Source organism: Hippopotamus amphibius, chromosome 11 (assembly GCF_030028045.1).
Source record: "Hippopotamus amphibius kiboko isolate mHipAmp2 chromosome 11, mHipAmp2.hap2, whole genome shotgun sequence".
NCBI lineage: Eukaryota > Metazoa > Chordata > Mammalia > Artiodactyla > Hippopotamidae > Hippopotamus > Hippopotamus amphibius.
The window spans coordinates 66,419,900-66,445,199 of NC_080196.1; the positions used below are offsets into that span (position 1 = coordinate 66,419,900).

Consider the following 25,300-nt stretch of genomic DNA (forward strand, 5'->3'; position numbering starts at 1 on the left):
TGTTCTGATCTTTTCAAGGATGTGTGTATAGTGAACGACTTTAGAAGGTAGAGGTAAAATGTCTCCCTTTGGAGCAGACGGCAGTTTCTGTAATGTCCAGTAACAAAAGTAACATCTCCTTCTGGAGAAAAGGAAGGTCAGGTTTGCCTGTTAAAGATTTGGTTCTCAGGGTGTCAAACTCACCGTGCATGCAGAATCCACTTGGGCATTCTGAGTCATGCCATGGGACTTGGGGGATAAGGAGAACTGGTTTGAATTTTAACTTCATGCTGCCTGATGAGCTAAGAGTAATAAATCCTTTGCCTCTGATCTGGGAGTCTCCTGTCTTCTGCCAGCATCCCTGAAATTGTGGCAGGCTAAATTGTTAGTTCCAAAGTAGGTAAAATCTTGATGGTGCCAATCAAGAAATTTACTATTTAACAAAGAGTTTAAGAAAAGCACACTGATAACTGTGCTATGCTACAATTGTGGTCATAGTTACCCAAAATACTATAGAGAAGGACAAAACTGGTCCTGACCAAGAGACAGTTTCATGTAGGAAGTTAAGGGAAGGAAAAGCCTCAAAAAATTATCATCCTCCTCCTATTTCTCTGACCATCCTTTCTCAGTATCTTCTGCTGGGTCCACCTCTGTTGTTGGAACTCCTCAAGATTCTGTCATCGCCCCACTTCTCTTTGCCATCTATGTCCTTTGGGAAATTTTATCCATTCACATGACTTCAGCTCCCAAATATGCATCTTTGTCCTTAATTGCTCTCCAAACTCCAGCTCCCTCTTTCCAATTGTCTACTTCACATCTGGATAACTTACGGGTGACTCAAATTTAACATGTCCAGAACTGAACCTCTTCTCTGTCCTCTTCCAACATATTCACTAGTCTCTTCCTTCCTGTTATTGTTAAAAGAATCATCTCCAGGGCCTCACACAAGAAATCCACATGGAATTCTCATTGCTAGTAGGCATGTCATCAGAACAAAGAAAGTCAGTTGAATAGTATCAGCCTGAGGTAAGCTATGCTGCTAGACTCTGTTAAGTATTGATGCTGCCAGTAAAGACTCATTCTGACCTGGGATTTGCCCTGTCTTTTCAAAGTGGCTTTTCTCCAGTCTGATCCACAATGGACTGACTTGATAGTTCCATGTTATTCTTATTTCAAAGTTCTCATTGCCTCCTCATCCTCATCCTTGTGCACTATACCCTATGCATTCTACACAGATCTGCTTGGTGTCCAAAGGATTCGTGATCATTTTGAGAGAGTTGTTTTAACCCATGAAGTGAATTAATAAACAAGTTCTGAGGATTTTTACCTCCTTAATACATATCTTATATCTGTTCCCTTATTTTCACGTCTAGAATACACTGTCCTGTTTCAACCCTTAATCACCTATCACCAGCTTCTTCTACTGTCTCCTATGTGTCCTCTATTTCTTTCTTTGGATCTATCTCTTTCTTTGGATCTATCTCGTTTACACTTTCCAAAACATTCTTTTCAAAAATTCAAATCTGATTAACAAATTCTGTGCTTAAGACCTCACAGTAGCTCCCCAAACTAACACCATAGGTCACCTACTATAGATCCTTTATGATAAAGTTCAAGTTCCTTCACCGGACAGACAAATCTCTCTGTGATCTGAACCCTATCTAACTCTCCAGCCTTACCTCAGCCAATCTATCCCTCAAATCTCAAGATACAACAAAATCACACTGATTATAGTTCTTCCCGTACAATATGCTGCTTCTCGCCTCCACGCTATTACTCACACGGTTCCTTTTCCCTAGGGTTCATTTCCTAGTCTCTCCCTCTGTCCTGTCTTGACGTGGCTAATTTGTTCTGTTGCATGCTTCCCTAGTTGGTCATCGCCTTGAAGAAGTCTGTGATTTTCTCACTCAATTCCTTGCCAAGTAAGAGACTCCATTTGTAGTCTCAAAATATCACTACACATCTCTAACCCCTACCACACTAGACTGTAATTACCTTTATTTCCTGTGTTTCTGGCTCTCTTACTAGATTAAGACACTTGAGAGCAAGAACTGTCTTTGCACCCCTATTGGCTTGTGCCTGGCATGTAAGTATTCAACAAATATTTATTGAATGAGTGGCTAGCTAGCTAGCTAGATGAAGAGTGAGAGATGAGCTATGAACATTTATGTAGCAATTTAATCAAAGTACATTTAAAATTTTAATGAATGGAAAAATGCACAGACTATAGTATGGTGCTCTTTTGAAAGGGTATCAGTTACCATAATAAACATATCAACAACAGGATAGATTTGGCTGCTGTTCCTAATTATTATAAATATTTTCTTTCTCTCCTGCTAAACTCCTGATAAGTTAGACATGTAACAGATAAACTGGAACACAGTCAATATTTTCAAATTGACATATTTAACCTTTTTCAAATGGTAAATACACAGCATTTATAATACTAGCATATATAAAGAGCAAAATTCATATAAACATTGCATAAGTTTGTCCTTCTCTTTCTCCTTCTCTTCTTCTTTTCAGTGAATTCATTTCCATTTATATCAATTCCAAAATGTGACAAATGACTTGAATCCTTGGAAAAGACTATGACTTTCCGGTGTTCAGGTGTGACTCTGAAGCACGTGGTAAGGAAGAAAAAAGAAACTCCAGAGAACAGATGATACAGAATGATAAAATATTTGAAAATAGTATGTAAGACTTGCTATAAATGAAGTAGTGAAAAAAATAAAGATTTTAATCATCTGAGATACAAAAATAATGCAAGATAAATACATTTCAAAATAGAATTTCGATGAGAGTTTGGGAAGGAAAGCAGAGATCTTTTTACAAGTACAGAGTCAGAACATCTGAGGAGACCTACAGAGAGTTTGCATAATCATTCTAATGGTACCATCTTCCCCTACATTAGCTTGAATAGTATAGATGCAAGTGGAACTCAGTGGTCTTCCCCCTCATGACTCCCTAGTGCCTATTCAAATGTAGCGTGATTTCAGGGGTAGATCAACTTAAGCTAAATATATTTATTGCTATATATATTTAATGATGAGGATGGAAAAAAAGTAAAGTCATTCATTTATGTATAATAATAAAGTCAAGAAATGGAAAAAAGTACAAGCTCAAGAAATACAAATGAAGGTATTGAACAGAAGTATGAAAAACATTATCTTGATAATTATATACAAAAATATTCTGTGTGCATGGTCTTTTGCTGCAGCGCATGTGCTCTTTGTGTGGCGCATGGGCTCGCTAGTTGCAGAGCGCAGGCTTAGTTGCCCTGTGGCATGTGGGATCTTACTTCCCCCACCAGGGATCGAACCTGCATCTCCTGCATTGGAAGGTGGATTCTTAACCACTGGACCACCAGGGAAATTCCTCTCCTACTAGTTCTTACATTGAGATTCGATGGCCTCTTACTGTACTTCAGTATTTTGTCTGGTAATTTTCTTGTTAAATTCGACCTCCCTGACATCTTTAAATTTTTTTTTATTCTTTTACTTATAGGTGGTCTTACTAAATTTAGGAAGAATGATTTATACAGGTTCTTGCATTAACTACTAAATATTCTTGTTCATTCATAGAATCACATGTAGTAATTGCTAACTACACTCAATTTTTGTTACTTCTTAATACTTGTTCAAATATTTTTAAAAGCTTTTGCCTACTTGTGTAAAAGGAAAAGATAAAGCAGAATCTTCAGTCTCCAAGTAGTGGAAGTGAAAATTCATATATTTTGGGAAAGTAAATTGGCAATATGTATCAAAAGCCTTAAAAAATAATTTTACACTTTCTAAATACAGCAATTCTCCCTTGCAGGAATTTCTGTTAAGGGGGGAAATCATGAATATGCCCAGCGATTTACCTATAAGAATAGTGATGATGTTATTAATAACAGAAAAATTACAAACTATAAAAATGCCAAATCATAAAGAGTTGGATAAATTATGAGTTCATATATGGAATACTATACAGTCATTTCTAAAAAAGTCACATTTTGGAATACATATCAACATTGTAAAATGAGTGAGAATGCAGACTACAAAATTATAGTTTGCTCTAAATTAAATATATACACACATCCGTATATACTATAAGCAGAAGAATATATACCAAATATGAAGAGTGATAAATTGTTAACTCAGGGTGATGGGATTACAGGTTATATTTTTTCTTCATGGGGTTATCTCTATTTTAAAAATTTTATAAAATAGGCATTTAAACACCATTTTGGAGAATTTTAAATTTGTTTATGAGGTGGGGGAAAGGCATCAACTCTCTAAGAAGTGGGTTTGGGAGTGAGTATAACATCTACTAGAGAAGTTAAGCACGATCTCAAGCAATTCTAAGTGAACGAAGGTAACATTCCAGCCTTCGTAAACCAGGAAACTGAGCATGAGAGCAGTCAGGGAAGAAAAATGCATCCAGTTTGGACCAGGGTAGATGAGTGTCCAGGAGAGGCACACAGCAAAACCATACTCTCCCTGACTTTCTCTTTTCACTGCTTACTTCCAAAGAGAGGTGGATACGTATTTGATGGCCTTTTCTTTAGAGGATTTGTCAGCAGGGAGCTAAAATCTCATCATATTTCAAGGCAGAGGCTTAAAAATGAAACTGCCTCTGACACTAAAATTCCTTTGATGCTTGAAATCATCGGAATGCCAGCAATAAACTTGTATACATCCTGTGAAGATTTTTGGCACTAAGAAATATTTAATAATTATTATTTGGGCACTAATAGAAACAAAATGAAAGGTTTTCTACCTATGCTGTTGCATTAAGTACATTATTAAGAAAAACATAAAGCATGTCATGAACTTCTCTAGGTGGAAAAAATCTTAGCTTATCCACTTCAAAAGTGATATAGCCAATTAAGCTATCTATTTCTTTAACCAATATGTTAAATGTATGATTAAAAACAATTTATTAACATATGAAAAATGAGTAGTTCATGATTAGTTAGTAATTGTGCTTTATTTTAGTAAAGTACTTCTTGAAACTGCAGAATTGCATAGCTAAACTATGAATCACTTAACTACTCCTTTGGAAAGCCTTGAACATAATTTACAAAAGCACACAGGAGCCAGGACCACTACTCATCACCAGCAGCTTCTCAGACTGACGTCTTCTGGTTGTTTGGGAGGAAAAGTACCATCTACAAAGAACTTGCTTCTTCATAAACCCAAATCTATAATGTATAAAGTCTCACACACACACACACACACACACAAAATGATGATTTTGGTAAATTCAATAATTAAATTCGCTTTTAAAAAAAAATAAATTTATTTACTTATTTGTTTATTAGCTGTGTTGGATCTTTGTTGCTACAAATGGGCTTTCTCTAGTTGTGGAGAGTGGGGACTACTCTTCATTGTGGTGCGTGGGCTCCTCATTGTGGTGGCTTCTCTTGTTGAGGAGCACAGGCTCCAGGTGAGCAGGCTTCAGCAGTTGTGGCATGGGGGCTCAATAGTTGTGATCACGGGCTCTAGAGTGCAGGCTCAGTAGTTGTGGCACATGGGCTTAGTTGCTCTGTGGCATGTGGGATCTTCCTGGAGCAGGGATTGAACCCATGTCCCCTGTATTGGCAGGTGGATTCTTAACAACTGTGCCACCTAGGAAGTCCCTATCATTCACTTTTTATATTTCTGATTATTCTTGAATTTCAGAAGCTCCTATAACTTCAACCATAATGTTCCCTGATATGATAAATTATAAACACTTTATGCATAAAGTATACATATTATTTAAGATGGTGGTTTTAACACTGTAGCTTGTGTTATGAACTGTGAAATAAAATTAGTGGATTATGACTAATGTTAAAAAATTTAAACAGTAAAGAATAGATTAAAAGATCAGGATTCAGTATGCATTAGAAGTACACAAAAAAGTATTATTTTGAAAACTTTTGTTTCTTTAATGCATGTGTTTCCTGGGTTGCAATGTGATACATATTTTTAAATGGGGATATGTTGTATCTGGTTTCAAAAAGCAAACATGCCTCACAAAATTCGATTTGCAAGTTGGAATATTTTTCCTTAATATGGATACTTTCCCTTACTTTTCCTATATTGACACTGTAATATATGTATTATTCGATGATCCACTTAAGAAAGACACGTCCTATATCAAAAGCAGGAAAGGAAGAGATGACAAAGTAAAATTCTGAATACGTTTTAAAATCCTTCCTGAAAGCACCCATATGGGATACGCTTCTTTATAGTATTTTGTTTACCCATTTATACATTCTCCTGGTAGACAGACAGATTGACAGATAGATGAAAGAGAGATAGATGGATAAACAGATAGGTTGATTTATTTACCTATATAGAGAACTCACTATGTGACTGGTGCTGGGGATGTATATTTAATAGAGCAAGCCCTTCTGAGGGTAAAGTCCTGGCAAAGGAGACCGCAAATAACCTAATCAACAATAAACTAACAATACGCCAACAGTTTTAATGTGTTGTAACTAATGGTCTAGAGGTACATTTGTAATTCAGTGACGAAACTGCAGAACTGGATTTCAAGAAATAAAATTTAAATTTTCAGATGAATGAAAAGAATTGGGGGCCAATCTAATAGTGACCATTGTTGTATGGAATCAGAACCTTAAAAATCTTGAAAATTTCTAGACCAGATGAATATCCGTCATTTAAAATCCAGAGGTGCAGCGTCCTGCTAAATAGTACAGAGTGAGAGGAGGACTCAGGCCACTGATTATTCAATTCAACATTAAATGTGCCCTTTCCACATGCCAGGCATGGTAACAAGAGCTGGAGAAACAAAGGTGAATAAAAGACACTTTCAGTGGCCATGGTTAATTGTGGTCTAGTAGAGAAAGCCAACATAAAAACATAATAAGTTGTAGAGCAGTTTGCACAATTAAAAGGGGGCTACTGCCAGGTACAAAGGTGACACAGGGAAAGGAGCGGTCAGCTCTTTGAAGGAGACAGGATTTCACGGAAGAGAAAGGAAGAAAGGCATTCCAAGCCAAGAGGAACACCTCTTGAAAGGGAAAAGAACTTAGAGACCTAGAAAACCACAGGGGCTGTGAGCTGTGATATCACACTTGAGCACTAGCACATTATGTGACCCAGGACATTCTGATACGAGGAAAATCAACATGTAATGTTTTTATCTTGCAAAGCTGATAATGCAGAGAATTGACGAGTCATGTATGTATAAACAGAAGTTTCACAGTTAGGAAGTTGTGAAGTGTCCCTCATAGGAGTCCTATAGGATCACATGCCCCATTCACTCCTGGGCTTATCTGTATCATTAGCTCAGCATATGAAGAGTCATCACAGCCACTGCTTGGTAGCAGGGCTGGCTGACTGTGGAATAACTGTGCAATACCCCCACAGACTCTAGATTTAGGGACTGAGGTCCCACAGCTGGGAGCAGGCACCTGAGTTTCCCATTGAGGAATGATGCTCTCCACTCTTTGCCAGATATCACTGTTCTTCCCAAATTGAATCATGTCCTCACAGCTCCATTTGCCTCTTCATTTCTTTTTAAAATTTCGCCCTTTCAAAACCAATACTTCTTTTAATAATAGCAGCAAATACTTCCATAGCCCTTCCTATGGGTCAGGCCCTATTCTAAATGCTCAACATATATTAAAGGATTACATTTTCACATCAACCCTATGAGATGAGAACGATTATTATCTTAGTCTATCTGGGCTGCATAACAGCATATCAGACTAGGAGGCTTATAAACAACAGAAATTTATTCCTCACAGTTCTGGAGGCTGGGAAGTCCAAGATCAAGGCACTGGCAGATTCTGAGTCTGGTGAGGCCCATTTTCTTGTTCATGACCTAATCATCTCCCAAGACACCACCTGAGTAGTAGGTTTCAACACGAGCATTTGGGGGGGAACCCAAACATTCGCTCTATAGCAATTATCCCCATTTTTCAGAAGAGGAAACAACAAGTTGCCCAAGATCCTGATCAGAAGCAGAGTCACTAATCAAACCCATGCCATCGGGCACTGGCATCAATATTTTTAATCACCATAAAATGCTGCCTCCCACAAATTTAAAAAGGTATTTCAAAAGGTATTCGGCAGGAACAAGGGGCCAGTACATTCAATTCCACTTTACAGAAAAATTTTTCTTGGATGTTTCTTTTTCATAAACTGCAAAATCGTATGTTTTGCCCCTGTACCGAGTTTGTTACGCTTTTATGTACATGGTTTGCATTGGCCCAACAATCTTAAGAAACACACCTGCTCATATCATGTTTGGAAGTGCAGTTCAGCCCGAATGAAAGATTACTCTTCTCAACTGATTTGTTTTCCTTACAGTTTAACCAAAACTCTCTGTTTTACAAATAAGATCTTTCTGAAAGAGTTCTGCCAGGACAGGAGACTTACATAAGAATTTGTAGCTCATCAAAATTTCTTTCTTTTAATACTCAAGATTGAAATGAAAACTTTTCTACAAGGCCAGCAATATGAGCAAATCTAAGTTCTTTATTGATAAAAAAAAAAAGTTGATTGCATTAATCGTCTTACTTTTTATCTTTGTCTTTAGGTCATAAGTCACCAATCCTTTCATGGGAAGGATCTACTCCTATTTCCTGAAGCTTTTAAAGAGGATATAATAGCAGAAAGTTATTCTACCATGTAAGGTTTTAGGATCTACTAACTGGTTGAAGGACCCCTGACTCTATCCATTCTTACATGTTTTTTATATGATTTTTTGGAGCCTAAGCTTTATTTCCAGAAATGATTAATTAATTAGATAGAAAAAACTTAGCTGGTATTTAGCTCCTCTAAGTTTTTAAAAATTCTTCTTTCTGTGAGCAAAATTTAGAATTTTATGGATGTGTGATTCCAAGTAAAATAGACACTAAAATCTTTCCCACTTCTTTTTCAAGACTTTTCCAAAAACTTAACATCAATGACGCAACGGTCAAAACTTTCAGCAGAAGACTTTTGTGAAAATTATCACCAGTGTTTCAAAGTGAGAGGACAGGGAACGTGGGAGTAGTAGAATCTCCGTGTTTTTCTTAATTGCCATGGAGAGGTTTATTCATTGGCACAGACCTAAGCCAGCCCACTGAAAGGCAGAGGATGTTTTCAAGTCCCTTTGGGCAGGTGAAGCAGGTACTTGTTTTGTCTTACATGCACTGAACACTGAATGCCTATTGAAAAATATTTTTAAAAAACTGATATGTAACCCTTTCACTTGGCCATCACTCACCTCTACTGGTGTAAAATAATGCTAAATAAAATAATGCTAAAAAAAAAAAGATTAGCACATAAAAGGATGTGCCTAAAGATACAGGAATCTTACAGCCACCTTTACATTCTGAGCTCTGTCTGCAGTGAGCAGGCCTTACTTAATATTGGGGGAAACAGAGTGTCTGTCGCGGAAAGCAGACGGTGGGTTTGAATCCCGGCACGGCTATCTACAAGTGTGTAAACCTGCCAAACTACCTAATGTCCTGGTACGCATATCTAGAAAACGGGAATGATTCCAACCTTTAAACCTGGGAGAGAAATGAGTGAGAAAAGCATGTGACAACAGCTGGTCCCGGTCGTCTCCCAGGAACCCACGGCGTGTCTACGGCTGCTGTTGGCCTCATCCTCCGCGGTCTCCAGCAGCTTGTTCATACCATGAAGGTACTAAACCGACAGGCACCTTCCCTTGCGTGGGTACTGCTCGTTCATTATTACCTTTCTGCTTCTCGGTGCTGCGGCCTCTTTCATTCCGCCTAGCAGCCGAAGTCTAGGCTGCTGGGGGAAACTTCCAGCTGTGCTTCTGGAAAGTTGGGCGAGGGGGGAGGGCCTAGGGTGGGGGGATGCTCCCCGCCTGCCGCTCCCTGCTTCATGTGTCTGTCGCGCTCTCAAGAGATGGGCACCAAACAGGTCTCTCGTGTGCCCTGTAGCAGCAACTCCAGCGCTGCCAGGGTCGGGGTAGACGGGAGACTGGCCGACACGACGACTGAGAAAGATTCCTGAGCTCGCCGCGTTCTTCCAGGGCGCCCTCCGGGCAGGCCCTGGGCGGCGAGGGAGTGCGGGCGAGCGGCGGCGCCCGGGCGAGGGTGCAGGGCGCCCGAGCGGTCGGACGGGGGAGCGAGAGCGAAAGCTTGCGGAGCGCGCCGAGCCGCCGGCGCCGCGGCCCAGCCAGGGAGCCTACGCCGCGCGGGGCCAGCCCGGCTGCAGGGGGCGGAGGCCGAGCGGGAGGCGGGCCGGGCCGGGCCGGGGCGGGGCCGAGGAGGCGGGGGCGGGGCCGGGGGCGGTGTCTCCCCGAGCTGCGCAGGCGTTGCTCGCACCTTGTTGATTAGTCAGTGCTGGGAGCGCTGCTATGGCGTTTCTCAGACCCGCGGCTCCTCCTCACACGCTCCAGGCGGAGGGAAGGAGGGGTAAGAGGAGGAGGAGGCGAGCGGGCGGCCGCCGCAGCTGCAGACCCGGGGCCAGAGGAGGAGGCGGAGCGGGAGCCGCCGCAGCCACCCCGGCCGCCGCCGCCGCCGCCCGCAGCCGCGGGGCTGCTGCGAGTCCTCTCCGGGCTTGAGCGCACGCGGGGCGCCCCGACCATGCCCCGCAGCGGCCGCTGAGCCGGCTGCGGGCCCCCTCCCTCCGGGCCGCCGCAGCCGCCGCGCCCCCGGGCTGCCCGCGGCCGGAGTGCCCGGCGCCCCCCGCGCGCCCGAGACCGCGAGCGCGAGCAGCGGCGGCCGCCGAGGCGCGGGTGGTGCCGGCGGCGGCGGTGGCGGCGGGAGCGCGGGGCCGGAGGAGGCGGGGAAGATGGACCCGGCGCCCTCGCTGGGCTGCAGCCTCAAGGATGTGAAGTGGAGCTCGGTGGCCGTTCCGCTAGACCTGCTGGTCAGCACTTACCGACTGCCCCAGATCGCGCGGCTGGACAGCGGTGAGTCCCCGCCCGCGAACCGCAGTCTCGGCGCGGCTGTGCCCGCGTGTGCCCCGGAGGGTGGGACCCGGTGGGGAGTGGGCTGCCCGCCCCTCCCCCGGCGTTGGACTTGGCCCGAGAGGCTGCCGCAGCCCTGGCGTGTCGCTCTCAACTCCCCCCCCCCCCCCCGCCCCGGCAGCAGCTAGAGGTGTGAAAATCAGAACCCTTGCAGTGTAATTAAAAAGGACGCAAAAAAAAAAAAAAAAATCAACATAAGGGAAACCTCTGCAGATAGTAATCTTGGAGGCGAGCTGTGCCTCCCCACCCGCCTGCAAGAATTACTCAACCTGGGAAACCCTGTAGAGTTATCTTAGGCAACTTTTTATAAAATAATTGTGCTTTGGCACCTTAATTTTGGATACTCTCCACCCCTCCCCCACAAGAAGGAGCAGATTTTAGGGGAAAAGCTCCTGGGTGACCAATGAAAGGGATCACATTTCTCGGAGATCTTTTATTACAGCTTGTCTGTTTTGTTTAAGTGAACTGAAAGTAATTTAGGGCTGTGTGTAGAAAATGTTTTTAGTAGAGGTGATGGTATGCTTAAGGTTAATTATTAGCTTAGCACGTTTCCAGCCTGGAAAAAAATTGAAGTCACCAAAACCTGTATTGACTTGGAACCTGAGCTCAGAACTAAGAAATGCTTGTGTTTCCTGAAATTGACAACCAGAAACCAACCAAACGTCTCTCAGCTGTTTGTTCTGCAGGTTGACATCTGCAAATAAGTAGATGGATGTGCATACTGTCAAGCGAGTGGATACCTTTCAGTTTGAGTTGCGACGTATAAGGTGGCAGTTTAGGTGTGTTTTGTCTTTTGCGTTTTCGTAATAACTTCAGTTGGTTTTGGTTTGCAGAAACAAGCTTGCCTCTGCTCTGGGGCTGCTAGAAGGCACCTGGGCCCAGGCAAGCAGATAGAGCTGTGGTTACACAGGCCAAGGCAGAACCGTACTGAGCAGAAAGATGTCATTTCAAGTCACAAGGACTTGGGTTACTCCTTCTTTTCTGGAGTACAGGAGTGTGTAACATGAGACGTATAAGCGTCCAAAGGCATTTTTGTTCCTGTTCTTATCTGTGGGGTTAGATTAAACATTTGAAGTACTGATGTGAAAAATAAAGGCAGGAAAGTTCATGAACGCTGGGGAACAGTTTTGGCGTGCTGGTTAGCCTTGGTTGATTGGTGGTGGTATTGGTGGGTATTAGGAATAAACTAGGAGTTTTAAAAGTAGTAATGAAGTGCAGGTGAGTTCAAGGAGGGTCAGGTGGTGTGTTGAGGCATTTTTGCTTAGAGTGGGGGAGGTGCTTTAAATACATATCTATAGATCTGAGTCAGAGAGAGAGTGTGTATGTGTGTGTGTACCCACGGTGTTTCATTTATTCTTACACTGTGCAAAATTGTGTGTATTGGAAGGTTATGTGAGTCCTCACCTTTTCCTACCATCTCTCATCTCTGCATACTCCACCAAAACTTACTAGCTAGGTAGTGAACATTGGTGTGTGTGGTGTAAAAGTTACCCCAAAGTTTCATTAAACTGAGAGTTTAAAGAGGCTGAATACCAGTTGCAGACATAGCTTTGAGCTTTATTATCCATTTTCCTCTCTCTGCCATTCATAAAAAGGATCTGAATCAGCAGTGTACTCATCCCACACTTCTTTTTAAAATTAGGTCGTGGGTAGCAAGTGTTAACACTGTGTCCTTTCAAGCTGTGGAATGGATTTCGATCACTATGTGTAATTCCAATTCTTTATTGTAAATTTTCTCTTATTATCACGTGAGAATCACAGTGGCATACACAAACTTGGAATCATAGCCAAATACTGCTTTATATCTTCTTTGACTTAATCCCATCTTATTTAATTTTCTTTCTTTTTTTTTTTTTTAAAGCTGCATGATGTTCCATGGGATGATGGCTGTACAATATATCTTGTCCCCTGCAGTGGACATCAGTCTGCTTCATTTTTTACTATTATTAAGTTGTGATGTAATGAATAGTCTCATACATAATGCTGTTTGTTTGGGTTAGGATATATTCCTTTTCCTTGCTGAGTAAGCATGTGGATCCCTTTTAAGTCTTTGATACACATTGTTGAATTGCTTTAGAGAGGTTATACTCATTTATACACTAATGAAAATTGTGGGAGTACCAGTTTCCCTACAGCCTTAAAATAAGTATTTTACAAACAACCCCCCCCAAAAAAACTTTGCTAATTTGAGTAGGGGACATGTTAGATTACCAGTTAACTTTGGATAGACTTTAAAAGAGCTGATCATAGATCCCATGCTTATTTTTAAAAATGTTTCACAGCAATGCTTAAACATGTTAAGGACATGTCACCATGCTATATATGAAATTTGTGCAGTCCTCATCCTGCGTATGTCCTTTTGCCAGTTTTAGTACTGCAGGTACATTTTACACACTCACACCCCATACTTAGACATGAAAGGTAGTCATTTTCCAAATCACTTGTTTTCAAAGAGGTTAGAAAGAAATTGAAAAACATGCCAGTAGTTGACATTATGCCAAGAGAAAACTATTGGCTGATTTTAGGCAATCATTAAAAAGCATTAAACATCTAATTTCATAACTGTTGATTATTGAATGCCTACTATGTGCTGGTGCATTTCTAAGTGTTTGATGTCATTTGTCTCAAATCCTCAGCACCCCATTTTAAGGGCTTTGGAAACCTGAGATTTAGAGAAATTGAGCGACATACCTAGTAAATGGTGGACTGTGATTTTCAGTCGACTTTCCCACTCTAAAGACAGACCTTTTATCTCAAACTGTACTACCTCCTCCTACTACATGGGAGTAGATTTAGAGTAGGTCTAACGTCTGCTCTAAATAGCCTCACTGTCTCTCAGAGAGGAGGAGGACCGGAAAGTCAATATTTTTAAAACGGTGTAGACATCGAATTAAGTGCTGGCCTCATCCATCATATTTAGACGATTTTCTGCTTCCCAAAGGAGTGGCTGAAAAGAGGTAAGGGGCAGAGGAGAAGAGTGTACAGAATCTGAGAAAGAAGGAGAAAAGTGGAGTCTGAGGGCTTAGGGTAGGTATATAGTTGTGTCTATTGAGATTACTCCTTAAGACATTTGCTGTGTTTAATATACTAACTACACGATAAGTAAGAGCTTTCCAGTTCTTTGCTTCATGCGTGTCACTCGTGAAATGCCAGTCAAATGCATTCAGTATTCCATCCCCAGTGGTGAAATTTGTCATCATGTAAGATAAATACAAAATGAGTGAGCCTTTATGCTATGGTCTCATGAGTCTTTCTGGAGACTAAAAGTCTTTCTGGAGACTAAAAGTATTCTAGCGGTTCTCCGTAGGAGTGAGATACATCTCATAGGCCAGTGTCTAACCCTATCAGCAGTGCAGTGATCAGGTATTTAACCTCATCATCAATTTTAGAAACTTGGCTGTAGAACCAGGTTCAACACATGTGTTTACGGCCAAGGAGAGGGTGGAGAGAACGCTAATCCTCACCAGTCAATCAACCCATCTCCCTCAAAGCTAGGTAGGTGGGGAAATGGTGTTTTCTCTGTCTCTTCAGCATTTTGTCTTGGAAGGGCTCCGAAGGGTTGTTCTACAGCAGCGTTCTTCCAACTTTTTTGCTCTTGTAGTGCCTAAAAGATTCTGTAAAACCCTGTACTCTAAGCACATTTTTAAGTTAACTGCTAAAACTTTTCATCCTAAATTTAAAGTTGCAAAGGATGTTATTTTTCAGCATACTTTAAATGTTAACTTTTTAAGTTGTTACATCATTTAAAAAACCCTAGTAGGATCTATATTTGATTCCCAGTATCATTCATTTTTATAAATGCAGGAGTAAGTTCTTAAAACAGTTAAAATTCTTACACCTTTGCTTTTTCTCCTTAAGTTCATATTTCCATTTCCCTTCCCCTACAGAATTTTATCCCAATGTGATATAGTTTTTTTGTTTGTTTTTTTCGGTAGAAGGAAGGATTTATTACTTGCAGTAAATAAAGAGAACACAGGAGATCTTTCCCAAAGCAGTGTCTCCCCATGTAATATAGTTTTATGCTTGAAAGTGTCTTATTGATCACTCTGTCTTTCTGTAACAAAAAAGAATATAAATTGAAATGTATTTTGTATTTCTTTTGGCAATAAAATCTCTTTTTAAAAATATTTCAGGTTGTTTAAAACAAAGAAGTGGAAATCCCCGGTCTTAGAAAAGGAGTTACCCAGATGCTGGAGACTTAACTCCTCAGCAGGCATCAGCATTTGTATTTGTTCCTTTGTTAGTCACCCTGAGTCCTGTGTTCTTTACACCTGGGGTAATGCAGATTAGAAAGATCTGGTGAAGGTGATGCAGATGCATTGCTTTTGTGAAGTGGGAGAAGGACCTTTGCGAAGGGGAGGGCAAGAGAATATTTGGAAGTTGGGGATTTGGAAATTGATTCACTTACAGATGTGATAGTGAGCCCCTTGGGAAGTGTTGGCCTTGCTTCAGACACATACCCCAGTTCAAAGAATGCTGGTCTAGATCATTGAAAGATGAGTTTATGGTCCTGTTTGCTGAAAGAGAGAGGGAGACCAAGGCTGCATGAACTGCCAGGGAGAGAGAAATAAAGACGGTAGGCCTTGGAGTCAGCTGCGTATAAATTAGCAGCAGTCCCTCCTTCCTAGCTGTGCCAAGGAATCAGAGTTGACTCTAAGCCCCAGGTGTGTGGGGACTGGGGGCGCTTTGGTATTTGCTTTCTGTTGAGGTGCTTCTCTAACTTTACCATTTAAGTGCCTGGAGGGCTGATGGGGCAGAAACCACGTGGACACTCAGATGGCAGTGTGGCTGTGTGTGGCTGTTTGCAAATGTCAAAGGTGTTTCTAGATTCAAGTTTTATCTTTGAAATTAGTGTAAATTCCCCAAATCTGCTCCGTGACTGATGTTACTTTAATATATATTAAAAATTTTTTTGTAAAGTAACTTAATCTAAGTCTTTTCCCCAGGGAGATGTGCTATGCTTATCTGTGGTTTCATTTCCCCTGGCATTCTAAATCATAGAGGGTACATATGCCCCAGGTGAGACAGTTGCTTAAAGGATGCTGGATTTGGAGGCCTAGAAACCTCCATTTAGTTACATGTATTGTCGTTTCTTAGCCATGTGATCTTGGGCAGTTCTCTTAATTCCTTCGATTGGTATTACAGTTTTCTCAGGCAGAAAAAATATATACATTGTACTTGCCTATGAATCTCATAGTTATTCATTAATTTGTTTATCCAATAAGCTAATATTTATTAAGACTCTACTATGTGTTAAACCCCATTACAGGTATTGTAACAGTAGCACTGAACAAATCACACAAAAACCTCTGTCCTCATGCAGCCTGCATTCTTATGTAGCTACTTACTATGATAGTTAACTGCAATAATATATGTGAAATACATGTGTATTTTATTTATTTTTAAACTAATTTGTTTTTTGGCCGTGCCTTGAGGCATGGGGGACCTTATTTCCCCAACCAGGGATCCATCCTGTGCCCCTTGTGGTGGAAGCTCAGAGTCTTAACCACTGGACCACCAGGGAATTCCCAATACATATGTATTTTAATATATATGTAAGATTGACATAGTGCAGGCTCAGAGCAGTTGATGGGGAGGCTTCAGAGTATATCATTTTGGCAACAGAAGGCCAGTGAGTAATAAATAGATTTTGTTATCCTTATAGATAAAGAAGCTGAGGGAAACATTCTGTGTGACTTTAGTCCATTTCCTTCTGAGTATTCCAGGCTATTGATGTAGTAATCCGCAGGTTATAAAAAGATGGTGTAAGGTCTGTATCAGAGAGATAGTCTTTTAGACTAACTCAACCAAGATTGGGTTTGGGAGAGACAGGAAGTTAGTTTCAGCTTAATCCAGAACCACATGTGAGCCTAACCAAGTGAGTGTATACTCATCGATGCTTTTACTGGATAGGTGATGATTCTTAGAGCACCCATAGTTGGAGAACTGTCAGCAGGAAAGAAGTGCCTGGTATAATGTTATACCCAAGTGGGTTATGAAGAAAGTCTCATGACTGTTCTTTTATATACCACATACTTTTTACTTTCCTCTCATCATGCATTCTAGTTGGCCATGCCTAATAGTTATGAAAAAAGAATAGGAGAGGACCTTGTGGAGGACAGTGGACGGAGATAAACATTTAGACTCACAAAGCGAGATTTGGGCATGGCCCCTTGAATGCTCTTGCTTTTCAAATAAGATGGCTGTTTTGAAAGTCTTCCTTGAGTAGCTCAGTTCATCTGTAAAAGGAAAACTGGTTTGACCAATGTGATCGACTGCATCATAGTTTAAAGAGAGTATTTTAGTCTCTTTACCTCATCTGGCCGCCTTATTGAAATAGCCAGTTCTAGTAGACCAGCTTGTGAACTCCTTTATTTTTGTTTGAGATTCTTGAGGTATCTGTCTTTTCACTTACTAAGCTGCAGTTCTAGGAAGACGCATAAACTCCCTCTCGTCTTCAGCAGGGATATCAATCTTAAGAAGACCAGCTATTATATGCAACTTGAAAAATAACTTTTAGTGCTGGTTTATGTATTATTTTGTCATATTTGACAAAATGTGAATACCTGCTAAAATACTTTTTCAAATCTCATGAGATTAATTCATCTTTTAGATGACATTTCCACATGAAGGTGCTCCGCCACGCCTCAGCCTCCACCCCATTCCTAGTTTCATAAGAATGTTTACGCGAATTTTAGGTTAAAGGTATTTAGGGTAATTTTTACTGTTTTCCAGCTTCTAGCACAAAGCCTAGTATACATAGGAGGCATTCAGTAAGAATTTAATAAATGAATAAGCAGATCTCAGCACTAAAATTTTTAAGGTCCGAAACACCTATATTACTAAAGCTGTCTGTGACGTCTGCAAGTCCCACATAGAATTTCACTTTTGTTTCAATTGAGGTAAGGTGGTAGGTCCTAAAATTAGCAGCAGGAAAAATAGAGACTGGTAGAGCATCATGATGAAATAATGATTCTTAGGGTCATTAGTTATCAATATTTTAAATAAATTATTTCTAGAAATTACAACTCTTTTTTAGTTTAGTTTTGTTTTTTTGCTTTCTTGCTCATCCTTTCGTTCTAAAATTAAGATGCCTTCTTTACATATTAACATGTAGCTGCATCGTTGAAGTTTTAATCTTGTATCACCTAGAATGCTGTAAATCTTTGGAACTAGTTAGCTCTTACAACAATTAAGAAAAACCTGATTGGATAGCCGGCTAGCCATTTAACTATCCATTGCCTCATCCTCTCAGGGCACCAGGGGTTTTAATTCTAACCAAAGCAAGCCACTTGGTTTAAATAGTGTTACGAAACTACAACTGCTAATTTGGTACAGTTGTCATCTTCCTAGAATAGCCCCAAGATTGACTTGAAACCATAGTGTCTTAATCCCAGACAATGAGTTTCCTTTTATGCCATTGCAGGAGTATTACATAGTTGTAAAAGAAGGAGGAAAAACCAATATTCCTGAGCCCTTTTCTAGTTCTGGGGATGAATTACTTTGTATATACCTATAGGGCAAGTCATTTTAATTGATTCTGCTAATTCTTAAACCTACTTTGAAGTATTTAAATACCACTTGGGCTTTGATGGCTCGAATGGTTGTTTAATAAATGTCAAGTTATTGAATTCCAAATGCAAGGTGAAGTCTTATAGTTATGAAGCTAATGTCTTATAGTTATGAAGTTGTTATTCGGGCTAATTAACGGGTACAGTAAGTTACTACGATTAGGCCTGGTTATAGTTTAGAGAGGAATGTAATTGTGAGTACTGCTTATGTTTGTATCCTTTTGAAGATTTAAAATAGGTTATGTTCTGTTGTTTTTTTCCACTCAGTAGAGAAAAATTTCCTTGGTCAGATTTTTTTTTTCAAGGTGACAGTTTTCTTAATACCAGACTTTAAGATGTTAGAAATGAAAATTTGCTCTTGATAGTTAGTTCCCATTGATGGTATTTTCCTCCTAGCAGGGAACCAGATTCAAATATCTAAAAGTAACTGGGAAAGGGTAAATATTTACTTTTCTATTTTCAAACACATCCGTTACCTTGTAGGTAATTAAGAAGCACTGGTTATAAAAGATTTTGTCATCTATTCAAAAAAAGGTTAATGAAATGCCAGAGGAAGCTCACTTGAATAACTCCAGGGCATCCATCTGTGCAGAGGCTGTATTCTGTAATTGATATTTACTTTGAATTGCCATCTCTTTAGCAACAATGGGCAGGTAAGGGATGGCTGGAATCAAAGACCTAACATCTATTCCATTGTCATTCCTGGTCCTCAGTAGCTTGTGCTGTGAAATCGTCAATTTGTTTCAGGTTAACATTTAATGTAATGCAGGATCCATTTTTACCTTGGACCACCGACTCGCGAAATCAATCAAACACCAGACCCAAGTTAAAAACAGTTCAATTAGTTATGCCTAAAGAGAGAGCGAGTTCTAGAAGGTTCAGATTACTTACTTAAAACTACATACATAAAGCTTTATTAAGATATTCCTCTGTTATTTTTTCCTGTGTATTTTGGTCCAGTCTTTGGTCTGTTAAGAGGAAGGGAGCCACTGAGAGTAGACGTGATCAAGAGAAAAATTTTCACAAGCTCATCATGGCCAGGTACATCAGTTTAGGTTAATTTCAACTGTGTGTGACAAGGACCAAAAAAAAAAAAAAAAAAAACCGATGGCTTGTGCACATGGAGAGTTCTTCCTTTTTCATGTAACAAAAGTCTTAAGGAACATGGTCCAGGATGATAGGGCAGGTCCACAGAGTCAAGGGCCCAGGCTTCTCATGTTTTTCTGTTAATGTGATCCTCAGCAGATAGTTTTCACTGGTTCTCAATGGCTGCTGGAGCTCTAGCCATCATGTCTGCATTCCAGACAGGAAGAAGGGCAAAAGGGTGTATCTTTCCACCAGTCTTGCATCACGCAGCACTTATATCTCACCCGTCAGGACTTACAAACTCCTGTGTGGGCGGGAAGGCAAAGAACTGGAGTCTTAACTGGGCTCAAAGCCCAGGGTTTTTACTGCAGGAGAGGGGAACACTGGGTATTGGGAGCTGCCAAGCAGCCTCTGCTGCTCAAATTTTGGCTTCAATGCCTTTTCTTTACTTTTTTTCTCTTACTCAAAACTTACTAACATAGTCATGCCTTGGTCCTGAATTCATTGACATTTCCTTGCTTGGGTTCTTCCTCAGCTAAGAGAGTAGGAACTTGTTGCCTGAACTTTCTTTTCTTTTTCAACCTTGAGCTAAAACCTTGAAGTGATTCTATCTTAAAGGCCCTTTATTAGAGGTGGATGTACTTTGTCAGTAAGCCATAAAAAGTGTATACTCTTAAGAAATTTTTGTTAGAAGGTACTCTTCCATTCTTCTTTGGTTTGCCTACATTTCAGATTTTGCCCCTGTGATACACACAATAGGGATAGTTGTCCAGTTTTGTTTTGTTTTTTAATTTATTTTTTTTAATTTTTTAAATTTGTTGGCTGTGTTGGGTCTTCGTTGCTGCACACAGGCTTTCTCTAGTTGTGGCAGGCGTGGGCTACTCTTTGTTGTGGTGTGTGGGCTTCTCATTGTGGTGGCTTCTCTTGTTGCGTAGCATGGGCTCTAGGCCCGTGGGCTTCATTAGTTGTGGCATGTGGGCTCATTAATTGTGGTTCGAGGGGTCTAGAGCACAGGCTCAGTAGTTGTGGCACACAGGCTTAGTTGCTCCGCAGCGTGAGGGATCTTCCTGGACCAGGGATCAAACCCTTGTTCCCTGCATTGGCAGGCAGATTCTTAACCACTGTGCTACCAGAGAAGCCCTGTCCAGTTTTTTAGAGGAACTTTTTTTCCTGTTCTATTTCTTTTGCCAAAGAGGCTTTTTTTTAAAAACATACTTACTGTTCCCTCTCCAATATCACTTTTATAGAGAATTTGGAAACTATAGACAGAAAATGACTGAATTGAATATCAGTGTTAATTCCAGAGGTTATGTAATTTGTTATGTAACCATTATTAACCTTTTCCTATAATTCAGGCATGCCATGTACGTGGAGAATATATATAAAAGTGAGACCAAACTATATGTAAAACTTTCTAAATTTTACATGATATCATGAGCATTTTCTTTCATTATTAATATTCTTTGAAAATAAGTGTCATGACTGAATGAGATTCCATTATTACCAATTAACCATTATTAATTTGACCATTTTCCACTTGTTAGACATTTAGTTGTTTTGAGTGTCATGTTTTTGAGGCTATCTTTATGTTTAAATTTGTTAGTTTTAGACATCATTTCATTATTTGGGGTTCTTAGTGGGATTAAAATTAAAAAAAAATTTTTTTTTTTAGATTGTTGATGTGTATTGCTAAATTGTATCCAGGAAAGTTTGTGCCATTAGCGGTGAATGAATAATATCATTGTGTGTCATTGGAATATTGTACGTGGTTTTCAGTGTTTGCTAATTTAGATAATTTAAAAATTGGCACTTTTTCTAATTTGCATTCTTTGATAACTAGTAGAATAAATTCAGTGATTATATTTTCTTGTGAATTTTATGAGTTCTTTGTTCAGTTTTTTGGTAGAGTTTTTTCCAAAGCTCCGGTAGTGAAAATGAAATCCTAGTGTCCTTTATTCTTGGTTTTTCTGCAGGATGTTTATAAATAATCTCCAGGTTTCACGTGGGCTTAATCACTTTATAAACTTCTGTTCTGTTTTTCTCCAGTTAATGTTCATAAATAGGTATTACCTCTGTTTCTGAAATTGAATAATTTGATTAATTTACTCTTCTCCTTCGAGTTGGATATTGGATTTAAATGTTGTGTTCAGTGTTGCATTGTGGGCAGTCAGTAATCTCATGAAAATCTTGGTAAAACTATGTTGTGTGTTCACAACTATAATTGCACATAGAGTGTTTGCGTTCAAGTCATCGAGAGCTCCCCACCGTTACGTCCTTGTTGACAAACCCCTGTGCATTGCATGAAACTCAACTGACAAACTTGGTTCATCACTGTTTGGTTTTAAAGACGAAGAATGAATGGACAAGTTTATAAAAATATTGCATTATTTTTATGTGTAATCTATAATGAACCCTGAAGTGCTGCATTTCAGACAGTTAACAGTTTTCTATTCCATTTCCTGTTCTCTCTCTTGTAAGAGTTGGATTTTGGCAACTTGAGAGCCTGTTGAAACTTAGAATCTGAGTGCAGATGTGAGAGAAAAAATACTAGAGATTCACAGGTAACTGCAGGACCAGGAGAGAAGCAGACACAATAGTTTGAATGTCATTTCATTTCATCTGTTGAGTATCTGTGCAAGTGTCAACTTCAGTGTCATGGTTAAGTAGAAGGGAATCGGAGATAAGAGGAGGAAAGCCCGGTTTAATTCTCTCTATGTATAGGCAGTGATTGATGGGGGTATAAAATACCCCATTGCCAGCTTGGCACCTGGGGACTCTAGAAACAGTTGTCCTTATCAGAGACTTGAGGTGACAGGTGCTGCAAGCACTATACAAGATAACTTTAAGAGAATCTTTTCGCCTGGAAGAAGAAATTGCACTTGCGCCTCCTCCCAGAATTCTCTCTTTTTTTTTCTCGCATCAGTTGGGAAGATACCAGTCTGAGCAGGTTGCATACAGTTGGGTACAGCCGCTATCAGAGGAATTTCATGCTAGTGAGTGGAGACTAGAGGGGGAGGGAAGAAGGGAAATATATGAGCTAAGTTATAAATACCCTTTAGAGTCTAATTGTCACAATGAAACAAAACTTCATTTCTTCCAATTATAAACATCATGTATTCACTATTAAGAATTTGAATACATAAAAATATTTTTAAATAAAGCTAATCTGAGGTCCCACCACCCTGAGATAACTTGGTGACTGTCCTTTCATGCATCCTTTAATCTCTCTCTCTCACACACTCTTATAATTTTACAGAGATGAGACATTTTAGCTGCCACTTTTTTTTTTTTTACTTTTCTCCCCCAGTCCTCCATTCCAATCCTGCCTACCCACACAGTCTGCTTTAATAATCCAGGAGTATCCTTCATATTTCCTCTGTACTCACACAATCCTGTATTGATGTTAGATATACAGTCCTTCCTCAGTATTTGCAGGGGATTGGTTTCAGAATCTCCACAGGTACCAAAATCCATGGATGCTCAAGTCCACCTAGTAAAATGACTGCAGTACAGTGGCCCTCTGTGTCCACGGGTTCTGCATCCATGCATCCAACCAACTTTGATATGAAGACATATACTGAAACAGAATTCTGTCATTGCTTTATAAAAATGGGATTATATTATACATACTTGTATATTATACATACTTCTTGGCTTCTTGTTTATGTCACTCATAGGAATCTTTCTGAATCATCTGGTGTAAAACAAATTCATTCTTAACAGCTGCATACTATTCCATGGTACAGGTATGCTCATTCTTCTGTTGATTGGTGTTCAACTTGTTTCTAGATATTGGCCTCTGTTGATTATGCTTCACTAAACCTCCATGTACATAATGTTGTTAATTTGTTCATCATTTCTATAAAAGTCTGTGGTTTCTAGCACATATCTCTTACTTCTCCCCTAAAGCATCTTTGATGGCATTGTCTTCCTGATTCTCTTAATCTCACATGCAAGGACCAAAATGAAATTTTTTTAGAAAAAATGATTTAGGGAAAGTGGGTCTTCTCTCCCAGTATCAAAACGCAGTTCACAGAAGTGGAAGCGATTTAATAGAGGTTGCCAAAATGCTGTCCAAAAAGTCAGTAACAGTTCTCATTTCCATCACTGAGGTATGAGAATACCATTTCTCCAAATGTGTGACAACCATTAGATGTTTTAAAGTTTAAAATAAATATTTGCCAGCTCAGTGGACATAAAATGAGATCTTAGTGCTATGTTAATTTGCATTTCCCTGACCCTTAGTGATTTTTGTGCCTTTTTTATATGTCTGTTAATCACTTAAACTTGATCTTCTGCAAATGGACATACTTTTTGTTGGCTTTTCTGTTGTCACTTTATTCTTTCCAATTTCTAGATGCTGTTTGTATATTACAGAGATTTTTTCCTTATTTACATTTACATTATCTGTTGACTTTGTGTTATATGTATCCATTCAAGAGTTTAAAATTTTTACTTAGACAAGTTTATTTTTCCTATGTTTTCGCTCTTGGCTGAGAAAGTGACTCCTCATTTGTATATGCATTTTCTTAGGTTTTCTAGGAAGGTTCTTTTAAAAAAATTTTTTTAAGTCTTTAGTCCATCTGGAATTAATTTTTGCATATGACATAAGATTTTTATTTTCTTCCAGATTGTTGTGCCAGCCCATTTATTCAAAAGTATGCTTACTAAATTGAATACCGTTGTCAAATTTTTGTTCTTTAACAGTAGAAAAAAATACACTTCAGCCACACCTGTCTTTTAGGGATTGCCTTGGGCTGTAATATAATAACATATATGGGTAATGAAATGTGAAAACAGATTTTTTTTTTTTTATTCCCCAAAGAAAAGAAGTTAACGGCTAGGGCTGTCGCTAACCTTGTTTACTCTTCTGTTCCAGTAGCGGTGGGAGGCCTGAGATTTATTTTTCTAAAGAAAATTTTAATTCATTTTAAAGCCAGTGCTGCCCTGTTGAGTCTCGGAAATGACAGTAACTTGTTAAATGCCTTCTGGAAGCACAGTCCAGATGCTTTGGCAATAAGTTTTCTCCAGGGAAGAATTTGTTTTAAAATGTTACTTTACTAAGCTGCTGTGTGTGTGTGTGTGTGTAAAAGAGTGAGCATGTGCCTTTCAAAATTTCAGAAGCATTTGCTAGTTGCGCTCAACGTTAAACTACTTGATTAATTGAGAGTGTATTTACCCCATTCGTTTTTGAACGAGGAGCATACTTCACACACTGTTCTTAATGTAGATCTGTGTTTATTGCTTAAAAATCCCAGAATGACCCACATCAGTTCATTTTTTTTTAAGAACTTTTGAGATACAGTTAACAGACAATAAACTGCATATATTTAGAGTGTACTATCTGGTATCCCAATCTCCCAATTCATTCCCCCCAACCCTCCCCGCTTTCCCCACTTGGTGTCTATATGTTTGTTCTCTACATCTGTGTCTCTTATTTCTGCCTTGCAAACCAGTTGATTTGTACCATTTTTCTATAGTCTGCATATATGTGTTAATATACGATATTTGTTTTTCTCTTTCTGACTCACTTCACTCTGTATGACAGTCTCTAGGTCCATCCATGTCTCTACAGATGTCCCAGTTTCATTGCTTTTTACAGCTGAGTAATATTCCATTGTATGTATGTACCACATCTTTTTCATCCATTCATCTGTTGATGGACATTTAGGTTGCTTCCATGTCCTGGCTATTGTAAATAGTGCTGCAGTGAACATTGGAGTGCATGT

At 39.7% G+C, this 25,300-nt stretch overlaps 1 protein-coding gene across 3 annotated transcripts in view; it reads left to right on the forward strand.

Annotated features, from left to right (window-relative positions):
• Window positions 1-10,298: 10,298 nt before the first annotated feature.
• Window positions 10,299-25,300, forward strand: part of GAREM1 (GRB2 associated regulator of MAPK1 subtype 1) — a 227,039-nt gene continuing 212,037 nt past the window's right edge. For all 3 annotated transcript variants that reach the window (XM_057698279.1, XM_057698280.1, XM_057698281.1), the window contains exon 1: window positions 10,299-10,857. In XM_057698279.1, coding sequence (XP_057554262.1) covers window positions 10,737-10,857 — 121 coding nt within the window. In that variant the 5' untranslated portion in view covers window positions 10,299-10,736. The remainder of the gene's footprint in view (window positions 10,858-25,300) is intronic.